The following is a 12907-nucleotide window of genomic DNA, read 5'->3' as shown; positions in this document are numbered from 1 at the left end:
CGTTGGCAGTTTGGAATTTTTTTGTGGAGCCTACACTCACTTAGGAAATCGGGGGAGGTACAATGGACAATAATGAAAAAATGAGATTATATAGAGTGTTTAAAGATGGTGAGAACAAGAGGAAGTAGCCGAGGCAAGGCAGACAGGAAGTGGCAAGGGACCAGGCCACCACTTTAATTAGGGCACTGGCATAGCATCCCTAAGATGCTATAGGAGGTGAGGAAGGAGGGGACATGTTCAGGTAGAGAGAGGGAACATGGCAGGAGCTAGGATATCAGAGGCTGGAGAGAAAGGGAGAACAACTGTTGGGAGCTGAGACTGAGACAGGCAGAGGCATGAAGACAGCTCTGCTCCTATCCAGTGGCAGCCTGGCCTTTTGCTACAATGCTATTGCATTCTATCTTATGGATGGTCAGTGCTGAGCTAGATGTCTGGGGCTAGAAAAGGAATTCTAGTCACCAGCCTGGTACTCCTGACACTTGGCACCCCTTACATGAAGGTTGCTGGAGAGATGCCACCATGCAGTCACACTGGAAAGAGCAAGGCAGGGACTTACTGTGAGGCTAATGGTTGTGGAGTGGGGCTGTGTGCTAGAACACGTTCAAGGCTCCCCAGGGCCCTTAGCCTACTGGGTCTTTGTGGTGTGCTTTCTGTAGCCAGGCCTGCCTCTCTTCCCTCATCTTAAGGGCATGTGTTTTCTATGTTGTGTTTCAGTTTAGTGGCCCATCCAGCTGTGAGAACCATACCCTACCATCTTCTGAGAACTCATCCTTACCCCCTGCTTCCTTCCATGTGACTGCTACATTCTTGTATCTGCCAGCAAAGAGGTTGCTGTCCCAGAGTCGCCAGCTCTGCTTACAGTGCCTGGGTCTTAGCAAGGCTAACCTGGCTCCTACACCCAGACTGTGGCCCAAGGCCAGAAAAAATTCCCTGAGGAGGAACTGGCTGGTGGCAGGCGGCTGCTTCCTGCTGCTGACCCTCTCCCACTTCCTCCCTGCAGCCTACGAGATTGTCATAGAAACAGGCAACGGAGGCGAAACCAGAGAGAACGTCTGGCTCATCCTGGAAGGCAGGAAGAACAGATCCAAGGAATTCCTTGTAGAAAATTCTTCCAGACAGCGGGCCTTTCGGAAGTAAGAAGAAGGGTGTTCAATGGAATGGGGCCGGGGAGGGCAAGCCAGAGACCCTCACTGAGAGGTCTACAAATGGGCCAGTTGAATACTTATGTGTGCCAGACTTGTGATTCTCTTGAAAGTATTATCCCACATCCCAACCCAGAGCTTTCTCCCTGTTTGTTTCAGGAGGCCTCTGGCTGTGTTCACTTTGTTTCTGTTCCTACAGAACTACAAGATTTCCAAATCCCCCTACTCAACCCCCTTATTTTAGCTCCATCAAGCTGCCATATGAAACAATAGCTTAGGGACAACAGAAATCTCTTTCTCATGTGCTCGAGGCTGCTGGTAGACACTTGCCTCCCGGTTCACAGATGGGGTCCTCTCGCTGTGTCCTTGAAGGATGCAGCAGAAGGATGCAGGAGCTCCCTGGGGCTTGTTTTATATGATTCCATTCACAAAGGCTCTACCTTCTTTGTCTAACCACCATCCAAAGACCCAACTCCAAACTCCACATGGTATTAGGTGTCGACACGCAGACTTGGTGGGATACCCCAATCCATTTATCACAACCTTTTATTCCAACGGTCCTTCCGTGAGGACAGAGTCTGAGTTTCATAGACTAGTACCGACAGACCACAGAGACTGCCCGTGCCCTGCCTTCCTGTCACCATGCCCTCATGGATTCAAATTTCATCCAAGTAGATTCCCCAATACCCGACTACTCCCATTGTAAGATGTTTTTTTCAAAACCAGGCCTTCATTAGAAGGTTCTTCCTTCTCCCTCTTCCTCTGCAGCCCCAAAGCCAGCTCTTTACTTTTTTCCAAGTTCCAGTCTGCTCGGTGGCATTGACATGCTGGGAGCAGGTTGCTGGCAGGGCTCTTCACTATCATCGTCTTGATATAAAACTAGCCTGGATCCCTCAGGGGATGCTAGGCTGACACCAAGTCCTGCCTTCCATACCACTCTGGAATACTGTAGGCTTTTACTAAATACCTACTGCATCGGCAGGCAAGGGCAGCTCACTGATCGTACCTTTGTTTCCTGTAGGGGGACCACAGACACGTTTGAGTTTGACAGCATCTTCTTGGGAGACATCGCCTCCCTCTGTGTGGGCCACCTGGCCAGGGAGGACCGGTTCATCCCCAAGAGAGAGCTAGTATGGCATGTCAAGACAATCACCATCACCGAGATGGAGTATGGCAATGTGTACGTATAGCGCCAAGCCTGGTTCCAGTGGAAGGGCATAGAGAAGTTTTTATCTATTTTTTTTTTTTAAACAGAAAGCACTGTTTTATCAAAATAGTTTATCCAATAGATAATCACTACAAAATTCAAATAAGACCCCCCCCCAAAAGTGAACAAAGGACAGCAAAATTTCCATAAGGTCCTGCCCATCCAAGAGGCTCCGTGAGTTCTGAGACCCTCACTCTCCTCTACACTTTTCCGATCCCTTATGGTCACAGCGTTCACAGAAGGATGGCTATGCTGTGCTTGCATTTCAAGCCAGTTCCGTTCCTTTGGCTCACCCTTTTCACCTTTGGTCATAGAGGCCTCTTCCCCACATCCAGCCACAGCCTGAGTCCACCAGCTTTGAGTCCCACACCACGGGCTGTGTTTCTAGCTCTGCCTATTACTCTAGCTCTGTCTACTTGTCCTTGTATCTGTACCGAGGAATTTCTTTTTATCCATTTAAAATAATGATCTAAATGTGCACCAGGTGACTTGGAGCAACTCCCAGGAAGTATTATGAAGTGAGGAAACCAAGATGCAGGAAAACACGTTTCGTACTATAGTGCTGTGCAGAAAAGAGAACACTGACATTCCCATATGTCTGTGTGTACGTGGGTCTGTCAGAGGGTGGAAGGGAGGAAGTCTGGCAGGCTACACCCTCGGCTGTTATGTGGGTTATCTAAGGTAAGGTGGGGTGCTGCAGTAGGAGCCAGAGAGGAAGAGTCACAGCCAAACAGACAGGAAGACAGAGAGCACACTGGGAAATCCATGTATGTGAACATAAAATTTGTGCATTTATATCCAACTATGAATATTACCGAATCTATGCAAAAAACACATTTTAAAATAAATTTAAACTGAACAATGAATATACATCTCCTTTGAAGATATTCTGGTATGTAAAAAAAAAAAAAAAAAAAAAATCCAAGCACACCAAGTGATAAATCTGAGAAGGAGAGACTGCAAAACAGAACAAGAATTTTCTGTGAGGCACTTTCATTATTTTTCCTGCAAATTTTCTTTCTTCTTTTCCTTCTAATTAAAATTTCTTTGTTGGCACCAAGGGCCAGAGAGCTGAGTCAGCAGGTAAAAAGCGTTGGCCACCAAGCCTGCGACCCTTAGTTTGATGAAGCACACATGGTAGAGAGAGAGAGCTGGCTCTCACAAGTCATCCTCTGACCTCCACGTGTGTGCCGTGGCAGGCGCTGACCCAGCCCAAGTACATACACATGAAATAATGATCACGTGTAAAACCACCTTTAATTCTTTATTCACATCTATTCACAGCACACATAAAGTCGATTTGTAAAGTCGATTTCTTTCAAGTATAGCATGAGGTTTTAGCATCTCTGCTCTCTTCCCTCTCCCTGTGTCCTGTTAGTCCCTGCCTTCCCATCTTTCTTCTGTTTTCACATCATATACGCACATAACCGATTTTATGTGCCTATTAAACAAAACTAGGATCTCTAAATGAAGGAAAATGTGATTTTTGTAGATTGTACTTCGGATGATTTTCTTAACACGAATGACTACTAGCTGCATCTATTTTCTAGAAAATGGTAGTTTCCCTTTCCTTTGTGGCTGAGTAAAATCTCAGTCTGTATGCATACATTCTTTTATCCATTCATGTGGACAGGTACCTGGGCTGATTTCATAAGGTGGCTACCATGGACAGAGGTGCTGTGAACAGCGCCATGGAGCTCTGACTTGGAATGTGTGAGGTTTACACCCAGGAGGAGCAATACCTGTTTTTAGTTTTTTCAGGAACCCTATGCTGACTTTCATAGTGGCTGGATAGCTTACACTCCACCAGCAGTATAGAAAGGCTCCCTGTGCCCGACATTCTCACAAGCTTGGGTTGCTGTTTTTTTCTTTGTATAGTCATTCTAACCAGAGTGATGTGGACTCACTGTAGTTTTGATTGCCCTTCCCTGAAGGCTAAGAATGTTAAACATTTCCTATATTTCTGGGCCATTTTCTGCTCTATTGGCTAGGTTGTTACTTGTTTGGAATTTAGTTTCTCAGAAGTTCTCTATATAATCTGGATACTAATCCTCTGGCAGATGTACAAGTAACAGAGATTGTCTCTCATTCTCGGCTCTGTCACTTCTCTCTGCTGAGTCTTTCCTTTTCTGTGATTTTGCTTTTAGACTTATTTTATATGTATGAATGTTTTGGCTGCATTATGTATTGCACACATAGGAGCCTGCTGCCCGCAGAGGTCAGAAGTGTCAGGTCACCTGGAACTGGAGCAACAGATGATTGTGAGCAACCATGCAGGTGCCAGCATTGAACCCCGGGGATGAGTGTGCACTGCACCTCTGAGCCCCTGTAGTCTCACTCACCAGCTCTGGGGACTTGTTCCTGAGTTTCTCCTTTTAAAAAAAAGTCCCTGCCTTTGCTTGTATCTTGAAAGCTTCCTCCTCCCGTCCCTTGAGGTATCAGAGTTTTAGGTCTCATATTAAGGTTCCATCCATTTGAGATGATTATGCATAGGGTTAGATGAGAGAATTTAATGTCATTCTTCTACATATGAATAATATGCAATTTCCCTAGCATAATTTTCTGAAAAGGCTGCCTGTTCTTCAATGTATGTTATTTGGTATCTTGGTAAAAAAAAAAAAAAAAAAAAAAAAAAAAAAAGATAAATAAATAAAATTAGGTGTCTACAGATGTGACTTTAAATCTGGATCCTTATATCTTTCCCACTACTCTGTTTTTCTGGGGATACTAGGCTACTTTTGTTACTATGGCTCTGAGCTATGGCTTGAAAGTGGCTCTAAGTACAGCTCCAGCACTGTCTGGTTTTGCTCTGCATAGCTTTGTGCAGCCCTGGGCCTCCTGTATGCTTCCGTATTAGTTTTAAGATTTTTTTTTTCTATTTTTGTGAAGAATGTCATTGGGATTTGATGGGGACGACAGTGGATCTCTGGGCATTTTCACTAAGTTAATTCTGCTGCTCCGTGAGCATAGGAGGTCTTTCCGTCTCCCGTTGCCTTCGCCGCGGTCTTTTAAAGTTTTCGTTGTGGAGGTCTTCAGCTGATTCTCTCTTATTGTGCTCCTTTGCTGACAGTGTTTGTCAGCTCTGAATGTTCCACCAGGGTCCTCGGTGTTGTTAGTGTGCAACGTCATGTCATCTGCAAATCTGAGCAGTTTAATTTCTTCCTTTCCTGTATGTCTGTGCTCCTTCTGCTTCTTTCTCCTGTCTGAGTGCTCACGCTGAGACTTGAGAGACTACATGGAATAAGCACATGGAAACCGGAAACTCTCATCTCATCCCTGATTTCAGTGGGATGCCTCGAATCTCCCCCTAGCTAATGCAACGTTAAGTAGAAGTTTGCCATAGATGATCCCTGTTATATTGTTCTAGTCTTAGTTTCTTCTGGGATTTTATTACGAAGGGATTCTGGATTTTGTCAGAAAATCTTTTCTGCAATCATGGAGATGATGGTGTGGTTTCTGCCCTTGAATCTATAAGGCAATGTATTACATTTAATGATTTCTGATGTTGAACTCTTTACCTCCCTAGAATCAAGCCCAGCTTGTCATGGTGCAAGATTTTTTTGGTGTATGATTGAATACAGTTTATAAGTAGTTTGCCTGTATTCATCAGGGAGATTGGCGTGGGTGTGTGGGTGTGTGTGTGGGTGTGTGTGTGTGTGTCCTTATCTGGGTATCCTTATTTAATTTCAAGGTAGTTCTACCGTCTTGAAATCAGTTTGGTAGTATCCCTTTCCTTTTTGGCTTATGGACTACATTGAGGAACATCCATCTTTGTTCTTCTTGATGTGTCTGGTGGTTTACCGTTGCCTCCATCTGGGTCTGGGTTTGTGAACCTTCACATTTATGCTTCAATCTCAGCATCTGTGATACATCTATTCAAGCTTTTTATATCATCTAGGTCTAATGTTTGTATGTTGGTGTGTCTAGAAATGTATCTGTTCTGCAATTTCATTTATCTCTCATTTTCGCTCTCTTTCTCCCTCTCTCTCTTCCCCTTCCTCCTTCTCACTTCCCCCTCTCCCTCCCTCCTCAGTCTTCCTCTCCTCCTCTCTCTCCCCTCCCCCTCTATCCCTCCCTCTCTCCCTCTCTCTCTCCCCCTCTCTCCCTCCCTTTTCCCTCCCTCCTTCCTTCCCTCTCTCCCTCCCTCTCTCTCTTGGAGTTCGAAGGACAACTTGTGGAAGTTGGCTCTCCCCACCATGTGAGCTCCAGATACTCGAGTTGTCATTCTTGTGAGCACCCTTACCACCCAGGTGTCTTACAAGCTCAAATAGAAGTTTTCAAAGTCTGCCTTAATGATCTGAATTTCATTAGTATTGTTGTAATGTCTCCCTTTTGATTTCTAAGTTTATTGATTTGGGTCTTCTCTTTCAGTTGTTTAGTTTGCTACAGGTTTATCGATCTTGTTTATCTTTTTTTTTTTTTAAACCCACTTCTTATTTTGCTGGTTCTTTGTGTTATTCTTTTGGTCTTCATTCATTTCTGCCTTAATCTTATTACTTCTTCCCATTGACTGACTTGCTCTGGTTTCTCCCAGGCCTTAACGGAGTATCCTTAAGCTTTGTATTTGAGGCCTCTCTAAGGTTTTTTTAATGAAAGCATTTATAGATATGGAAATCCCAATTCTGATTTCATCACACTCCACAGGTTCTAGTATGTTGTGTTTTTATTTTCATTAATTCTAGAGTTTTTAAATGACCTTCTTGATCCCTTCACTGACTCATTTATAATTTAGTGGTGTGTTGTTCAATCCCCGTGAGTTCTCCTCAATCATTTCTCCCAGTGCTGACTTTATCTGTTGCAATAACACAAGACGTGATGGAGGAGAGTGGGGGAGGGGTGTATGGTTTGGAAAAAAAACAAAGGAAAGCAAGGAATGTTATAATTAAATTATAATCTCAAAAATTATATTTAAAAAAGATAGGATATAAGAAATCACTTGAATTTTCTTGTATTCTTAAAGATCTTCTTTAGTGTCCTCAAATGCTGTCTATTCTAGGGAAGGAAGCTACATGGGTTTCTGAGAAAAGTGTGCATTCTGCAACGTTTGGCTGGAATAGTCTGAGGGCAACTGTTAAGTCCATTTGATCTGCAGCAACACTTGGCTGTGATGTTCCTTTGGAGTGCTTTGGTAATCTGGTACTGTTTGTCACATGACCTGTTTATTGGTGAGAGTGGGGCACTATTCTTGTGTGTGGATAAAATCCATGTGTTTACATCCATTAGTGTTTGTTTTATAAAGTTATATGTCAATACTCAGTGCACATAGGTTACAGTGCAATATCCTCTTAGTGGACCGTTCCCTTCATCTGTATCACGTGACCCTCTTTATCTCATCCAGTTAACTTTGTTTTGACCCCTGTTTTGTCAGATATTGGTATCAGTGTTTGCTGTCTAGCTCCATTTGCGTGGAATCTGGCTTTCTGTTCCCTCACATCCCATCTTTAAAGCTGTGCTCAGTTTTTTTTCCCCCAGTGAAATGGGTTTCTTGTAGGAGAGAAATAGATGAGCCCCATTTTTAAATCTAATCTACTAGTCTGTGTCTTTTAATTAGAGGATTGAGATCATAATATTCACAGTTATTGCTGAGAGCTTCACACTGACTGTCGTTTTGTTATTGTGTAATATTCGGTGCTTCCTTTCCTTGTTTGATTGTATGCTTGCCATCCAAGTGCAGTTTGTCCTTTCCTGTGACCTTGTGGTCATTCCTTTCACAGAGTAGATAGATTTCTTCATACAGAGCTACGCATAGATATAACCTTTGTTGTTCTGGTTTAGTGGTCATGAAGTTTTTTTATTCTATCATGTAAAGTTCTTTCTCTTTAAACTATGAAGAGTGATTTTGCCAAATAGAGTAACCAGGTCAGTAGTTACTGTCTTTCAAAGCTTAAATATATAGTTCCATGCCCTCCTGGGTCTTAGAGTTTCTGTTGAGAAGCCTGCTGTTACACTGATGGAGTTGCCTTCATGTGTTACTTGGTCCTTCATCCTTGCCAGTGTCAACGTCATCTCTGTAGTCTTAATGTTTGATTTAGAGTGTGATGTGGGAAATCTCTTTTCTGGTCCTGTGTGTCTGGGACTCTCAGTGTCTCCTGTGTCTAGTTGGTCACCACTTTTTCTAAGTTTGAGAAGCTTTCTGCTATGCTTTACTGAACATAATTTCTATGCCTTTAGTTTGATCTTCTCTGTCTTCTATGTTTATATCTTTTATGGCATCTCATAGGCCTCGAGTGTTCTATTCTGCTTTCTTATTATTCTATCTTTGTAATCCTCTGAATGTTTTCATTTGTCTACTTGGTCTTTGGGCTCTGATACTTAATTTATTCTATCGAGGGGGGTCTCCACTTAATTTATTCTATCGAGGGGGGTCTCCACTGGGGTTTTTCCTTATTGATCTTTTTATTCCATTCTTTTTTATTAGTATTTCCCTCTATTGACATACTGTATTACTGTTTTTATTTTATTCAGTAGTTTGCTTTGTGTTCTCTCTGTGATCATTCTGAGATTTCCTCATGTCTTCTTTGGTTTGGTACAACATTCTTATAATCATTTTTAATTACTATCAACAGTTACTTCTCATCCACTTTCTCTGTAGTCCATTATGGTGGAATTAGTGATTTTCAGGAATTGCATTGTCTGATTTTTTTTTAAGTATTTCTTGTGTTTCTGCATCGGGTTTTGTGCATTAGGTTGTAAGTTGGATGCTTTTATTAAAAGCATCTTACTTTTATTCAGTGTATTTATTCAGTCTAAGTATTTTGAATATTCAGGTAGCAGTAGGTTGTAGAAGGATCCCCGCTGTCCTGGGTGTGTGGCTGAACCCCTCACCCGTGTGCCTGCTCTCCAGCCTTGCTGCGAAGTAGAGCCTTCTTTTCATCAGTCACTATAAACAGAACACAGACTTATGAAAACACAATAGTCGTCAAAAGAAAAGCGATCGCTCTTCAGTGTAAATAAGTTGAGGGAAATAAGAAGCAGATAGATTGTCATGTCCTAAGATATTAGTTACTTCAGGTAGGGAGGGAAGTAAAGAAGCAGAATGATGGTAGAAATTCGTGTAGAGCAACAGAAAGCACAAGAAAGATGGGCAAGTAGAGAGAAGACAACGAGAGACGATAGGCAGCTCCAAGTGAACACCGACTGCAATGGTGGCGAGGAAGTCAGTCAGACGGGGAGGCGGCTGTCAGGGAGTACTTGTCATGTGAGCTCAAGGCCCTGAGCTTCCAGAAAAAACCTGGCTGACTCCACATGCTTGCAAGCCCAGCACTGGGAAAGCAGACAGCCAGATGAAGTTCAAAGGCCAGTCAACCTGGTGATATCTCTGAGAAACCCTGACTCAAAAAGAAGAGCCTGTCAGGTAGGCAGTGCCTGAAAAATTGCATCTAAGGTTGACCTGTAGCCTCTACATGTATGTGCCAACATATGCATGAACACACACATATGCACAAACGTGTGCGCGTGCACACACACAGGAAACTGAGGCAAGGAGACTCCTAATCCCACAACAACCTGTGCAATCAGTCCCTTACAGGACCTGGTGCTGATTCTGCCTATGTGAAGTATTCAGAGAGGAAAGGCATTGCACTAATTGTACTAGTCATTTCAGGGGTGGGTCACAGACATAGGACCTGCCTCTGTGTGCGTTCTGTGTACCTAGGGCATGGGTGCTGGGCCTGTCATGTGTGTATTCTCACAGCTGTAGGATGCCAGCATAAATCTTTCCTTTGGGAAGCTCTTCTGTAGCCACACCGGATGCAGGTCCTGCCTCGGGCAGGCTACTACAGGGTGAAGTGCAAGTTCTAGTCCTCTTTCTATGTGTTCAGTGGGGACTCTGGCTCAAATTAAATTTCCCCTGTGCAGAACCCTATGTAATTTTGATTCACAGTTTCTTCCTCTATCTGATCTAGAGGTATTCTGCCAACCATGTTTCAGTCTAGTCCTGGGACACTTGCTGGGGGTTCCCAGGGTGCAAATGGGAAGCTTTGCTCGAGACCTGGGCAGGTGACCCAGCAGAGATCTTCTGAAGCTGGCTCAGTTCTCTGTTCTCATTCCCTGCTTCTCAAGATGGCTGCTCTCCACCCATCCCCCATGTACTCACCTCTGGGCACCCTTTTCCTGCACTGCATTCCTGAAGTCATTAGCACCAGGACTGCTTATTTCAAAATCTGCTAAATTATTAGTGTTGTGGGAACTAAGTTCTGGGGAGATGAGCAAACAGCTATTCACCCCAGATAGGAAACCAACATCAGAACAAAGAAATAATTCCATTCTTGTCGGGACTAGTGAGCCAGTGAGTTTATTTGGGCTTACTTAGTGGAGCATAGGAAAGTTATAAGCCGCTGAATAACTGGAGAAAATGTTTCTCCTCCAGGAACATATAACCTAACTATTCTCAGAGAGGGGCAGGGCTTCATGAGACCCTCCCCATTCCGAGCCATTAACTGCCTATAAATTCTCAAGGAGAAACAGAACCTTATTAGCGTTGTGCCCCCTGCCCTCGCCCCCCGACCCAGCAGTGGTTAACTGCCTATAAATGCTCAGAAGGGATGGGACCTTGCACACCCCTCTCCCCCTCCATGACAGAATGAATGGGCTCCATCTTGTGCTGGTCTCCTGTGGGTGTAAAATCAGAGCTGTTGAGAGTTCATGGGACGGGGGGGGGGGGGGGGGGGATGACTAGACAACAGCATGCTACAACCGTTAGCAATTTGGATTGGGGAGAAAACATAGCAATTGTTTATGTCAAACCTAGGAAGTGAGAAGCGCAGAGGCCAGTTAGCTGGTCCCTGATACTCTCCAGGTAGAAGAGGATGGCGATTTGGACCAGAGCAGAACACACGGGTAGATCCTAGGGGTAGAGGAACAGACAGGCCCAGGCCCGTTCTAGAAACATTTAAAAGATGGGACCAACAGGTTTGAGTTGTGGATTTCAAGTGGAATATGAAGAATTAGAAAGGAATTAGAAGAAACAAGAAGAGACTGGAAGAATGGGGCATTCGGGCTATGGGACCCTCTGCTCGTATCTCCAAAGCTGACTCCTGTCTGTTCTTTATCCCTCCGTCAGGTATTTCTTTAACTGTGACTGCCTCATCCCCCTCAAGAGGAAGAGGAAGTACTTCAAGGTATTCGAGGTTACGAAAACTACAGAGAGTTTCGCCAGTAAGATCCAGAGCCTGGTGCCAGTCAAGTACGAGGTCATCGTGACGACAGGCTACGAACCAGGGGCGGGCACTGATGCCAACGTCTTTGTGACCATCTTTGGCGCTAACGGGGATACGGGCAAGCGCGAACTGAAACAGAAAATGCGCAACCTCTTCGAGAGGGGCAGTACAGACCGCTTCTTCCTGGAGACGTTAGAACTGGGAGAGCTGCGGAAGGTTCGGCTGGAGCACGACAGCAGCGGCTACTACTCGGGCTGGCTGGTGGAGAAGGTGGAGGTCACCAACACTAGTACTGGAGTGGCCACCATCTTCTCCTGCGGCAGGTGGCTAGACAAGTCTCGGGGCGATGGACTCACCTGGCGAGAGCTCTTCCCGTCTGTCTGAGATGCCCTGGCCACACCTTATACCCTCCACCTTGTGTTCAATATCCATCTCCCCAGCCCTCCACAGGTGGGAACTACTACGGCAGAAGACCTGGGTCTCATATCCGTCAGAGGCTGCTCCTGCATGTGACTGTTTATAGAATCCTGGTCTCTACCTTCTCCATCTTTCAGACATACAAGAGTTATATTCATCACATGATAAAATCCATGACTGTACAAACTAATTTTTTTTTTTAATTTTCTTTCCTTATAATAACAGTGGTTGCCCAGGTTGGGACTTGCTGCAGGGTGTGGATGGAAAATTGGGACTTCACTCAGGGGAGACAAGTGGAGAAGAAGAGGTTATCAAGGCGGTATATTTTAAGCAAAAACTAATTAACACTTTATTCCAAAAAAAAAAAAAAGCTAGGCTAATTAAATTATTCCGAACCACACCCCTCAGAGAACTCATCTGAGCACCTATGTGCTAAGACATGTATGTTTTTTCCCCAGTTCCAACAAATCCAGGGTCAAATGCAGAAAAACATCAGGAGGGAGTGTTGGAGGACCTTGACTCCGTGTAAAGTAGATAATTCTTTCCACCACTTTACAGAGACCAAGAGAATAAAAGCTCTCAGATCCTGACACCTTAATCCCCACCCCCACCCCCACCCCCACCCCATCTGTCGGTCTGTCTGTCTGTCTGCCTGTCCTGCTGTGCTCCCCTCAGCCCCTCCTCCCCCATCGCAATGTGGAGAGCATCCTCAGCTCAGTCCACACCACTTCTCTGCCACATCCCTCTGACAAGTGCTCAGTCATAACGTCCCTGTGAAAAGTGGCATCTACTATCTCTAGGGCAGGAGTGGTCTTGTGCTTCCATTCCGGTATTGATGCATTGCATAAATGTTGGTTTGCTGCTCTTGGGATAGGGCAAGCCGGCTCCACCCTGTACCATACATAGCCAAGTTTCTTGCAGTCTTCAACCTGCCCTGCTTGTTTTGTGTTCCTTAGAGGACCTGTCAGGATCTAATGAGACCA

The 12907-nt window shown here is 44.6% G+C and overlaps 1 protein-coding gene across 3 annotated transcripts in view; it reads left to right on the top strand.

Annotated features, from left to right (window-relative positions):
* Positions 1-12535, top strand: part of Loxhd1 (lipoxygenase homology PLAT domains 1) — a 152335-nt gene extending 139800 nt beyond the window's left edge. For all 3 annotated transcript variants that reach the window (XM_034518241.2, XM_034518240.2, XM_076912406.1), the window contains 3 exons: positions 1001-1133; positions 2164-2322; positions 11411-12535. In XM_034518241.2, the coding sequence (XP_034374132.1) occupies positions 1001-1133; positions 2164-2322; positions 11411-11891 (773 nt within the window). In that variant the 3' untranslated portion in view covers positions 11892-12535. The remainder of the gene's footprint in view (positions 1-1000; positions 1134-2163; positions 2323-11410) is intronic.
* Positions 12536-12907: the final 372 nt, after the last annotated feature.

This window comes from Arvicanthis niloticus, chromosome 14 (assembly GCF_011762505.2).
Source record: "Arvicanthis niloticus isolate mArvNil1 chromosome 14, mArvNil1.pat.X, whole genome shotgun sequence".
Lineage (NCBI taxonomy): Eukaryota > Metazoa > Chordata > Mammalia > Rodentia > Muridae > Arvicanthis > Arvicanthis niloticus.
This window is presented reverse-complemented; position numbering and strand designations above follow the sequence as displayed.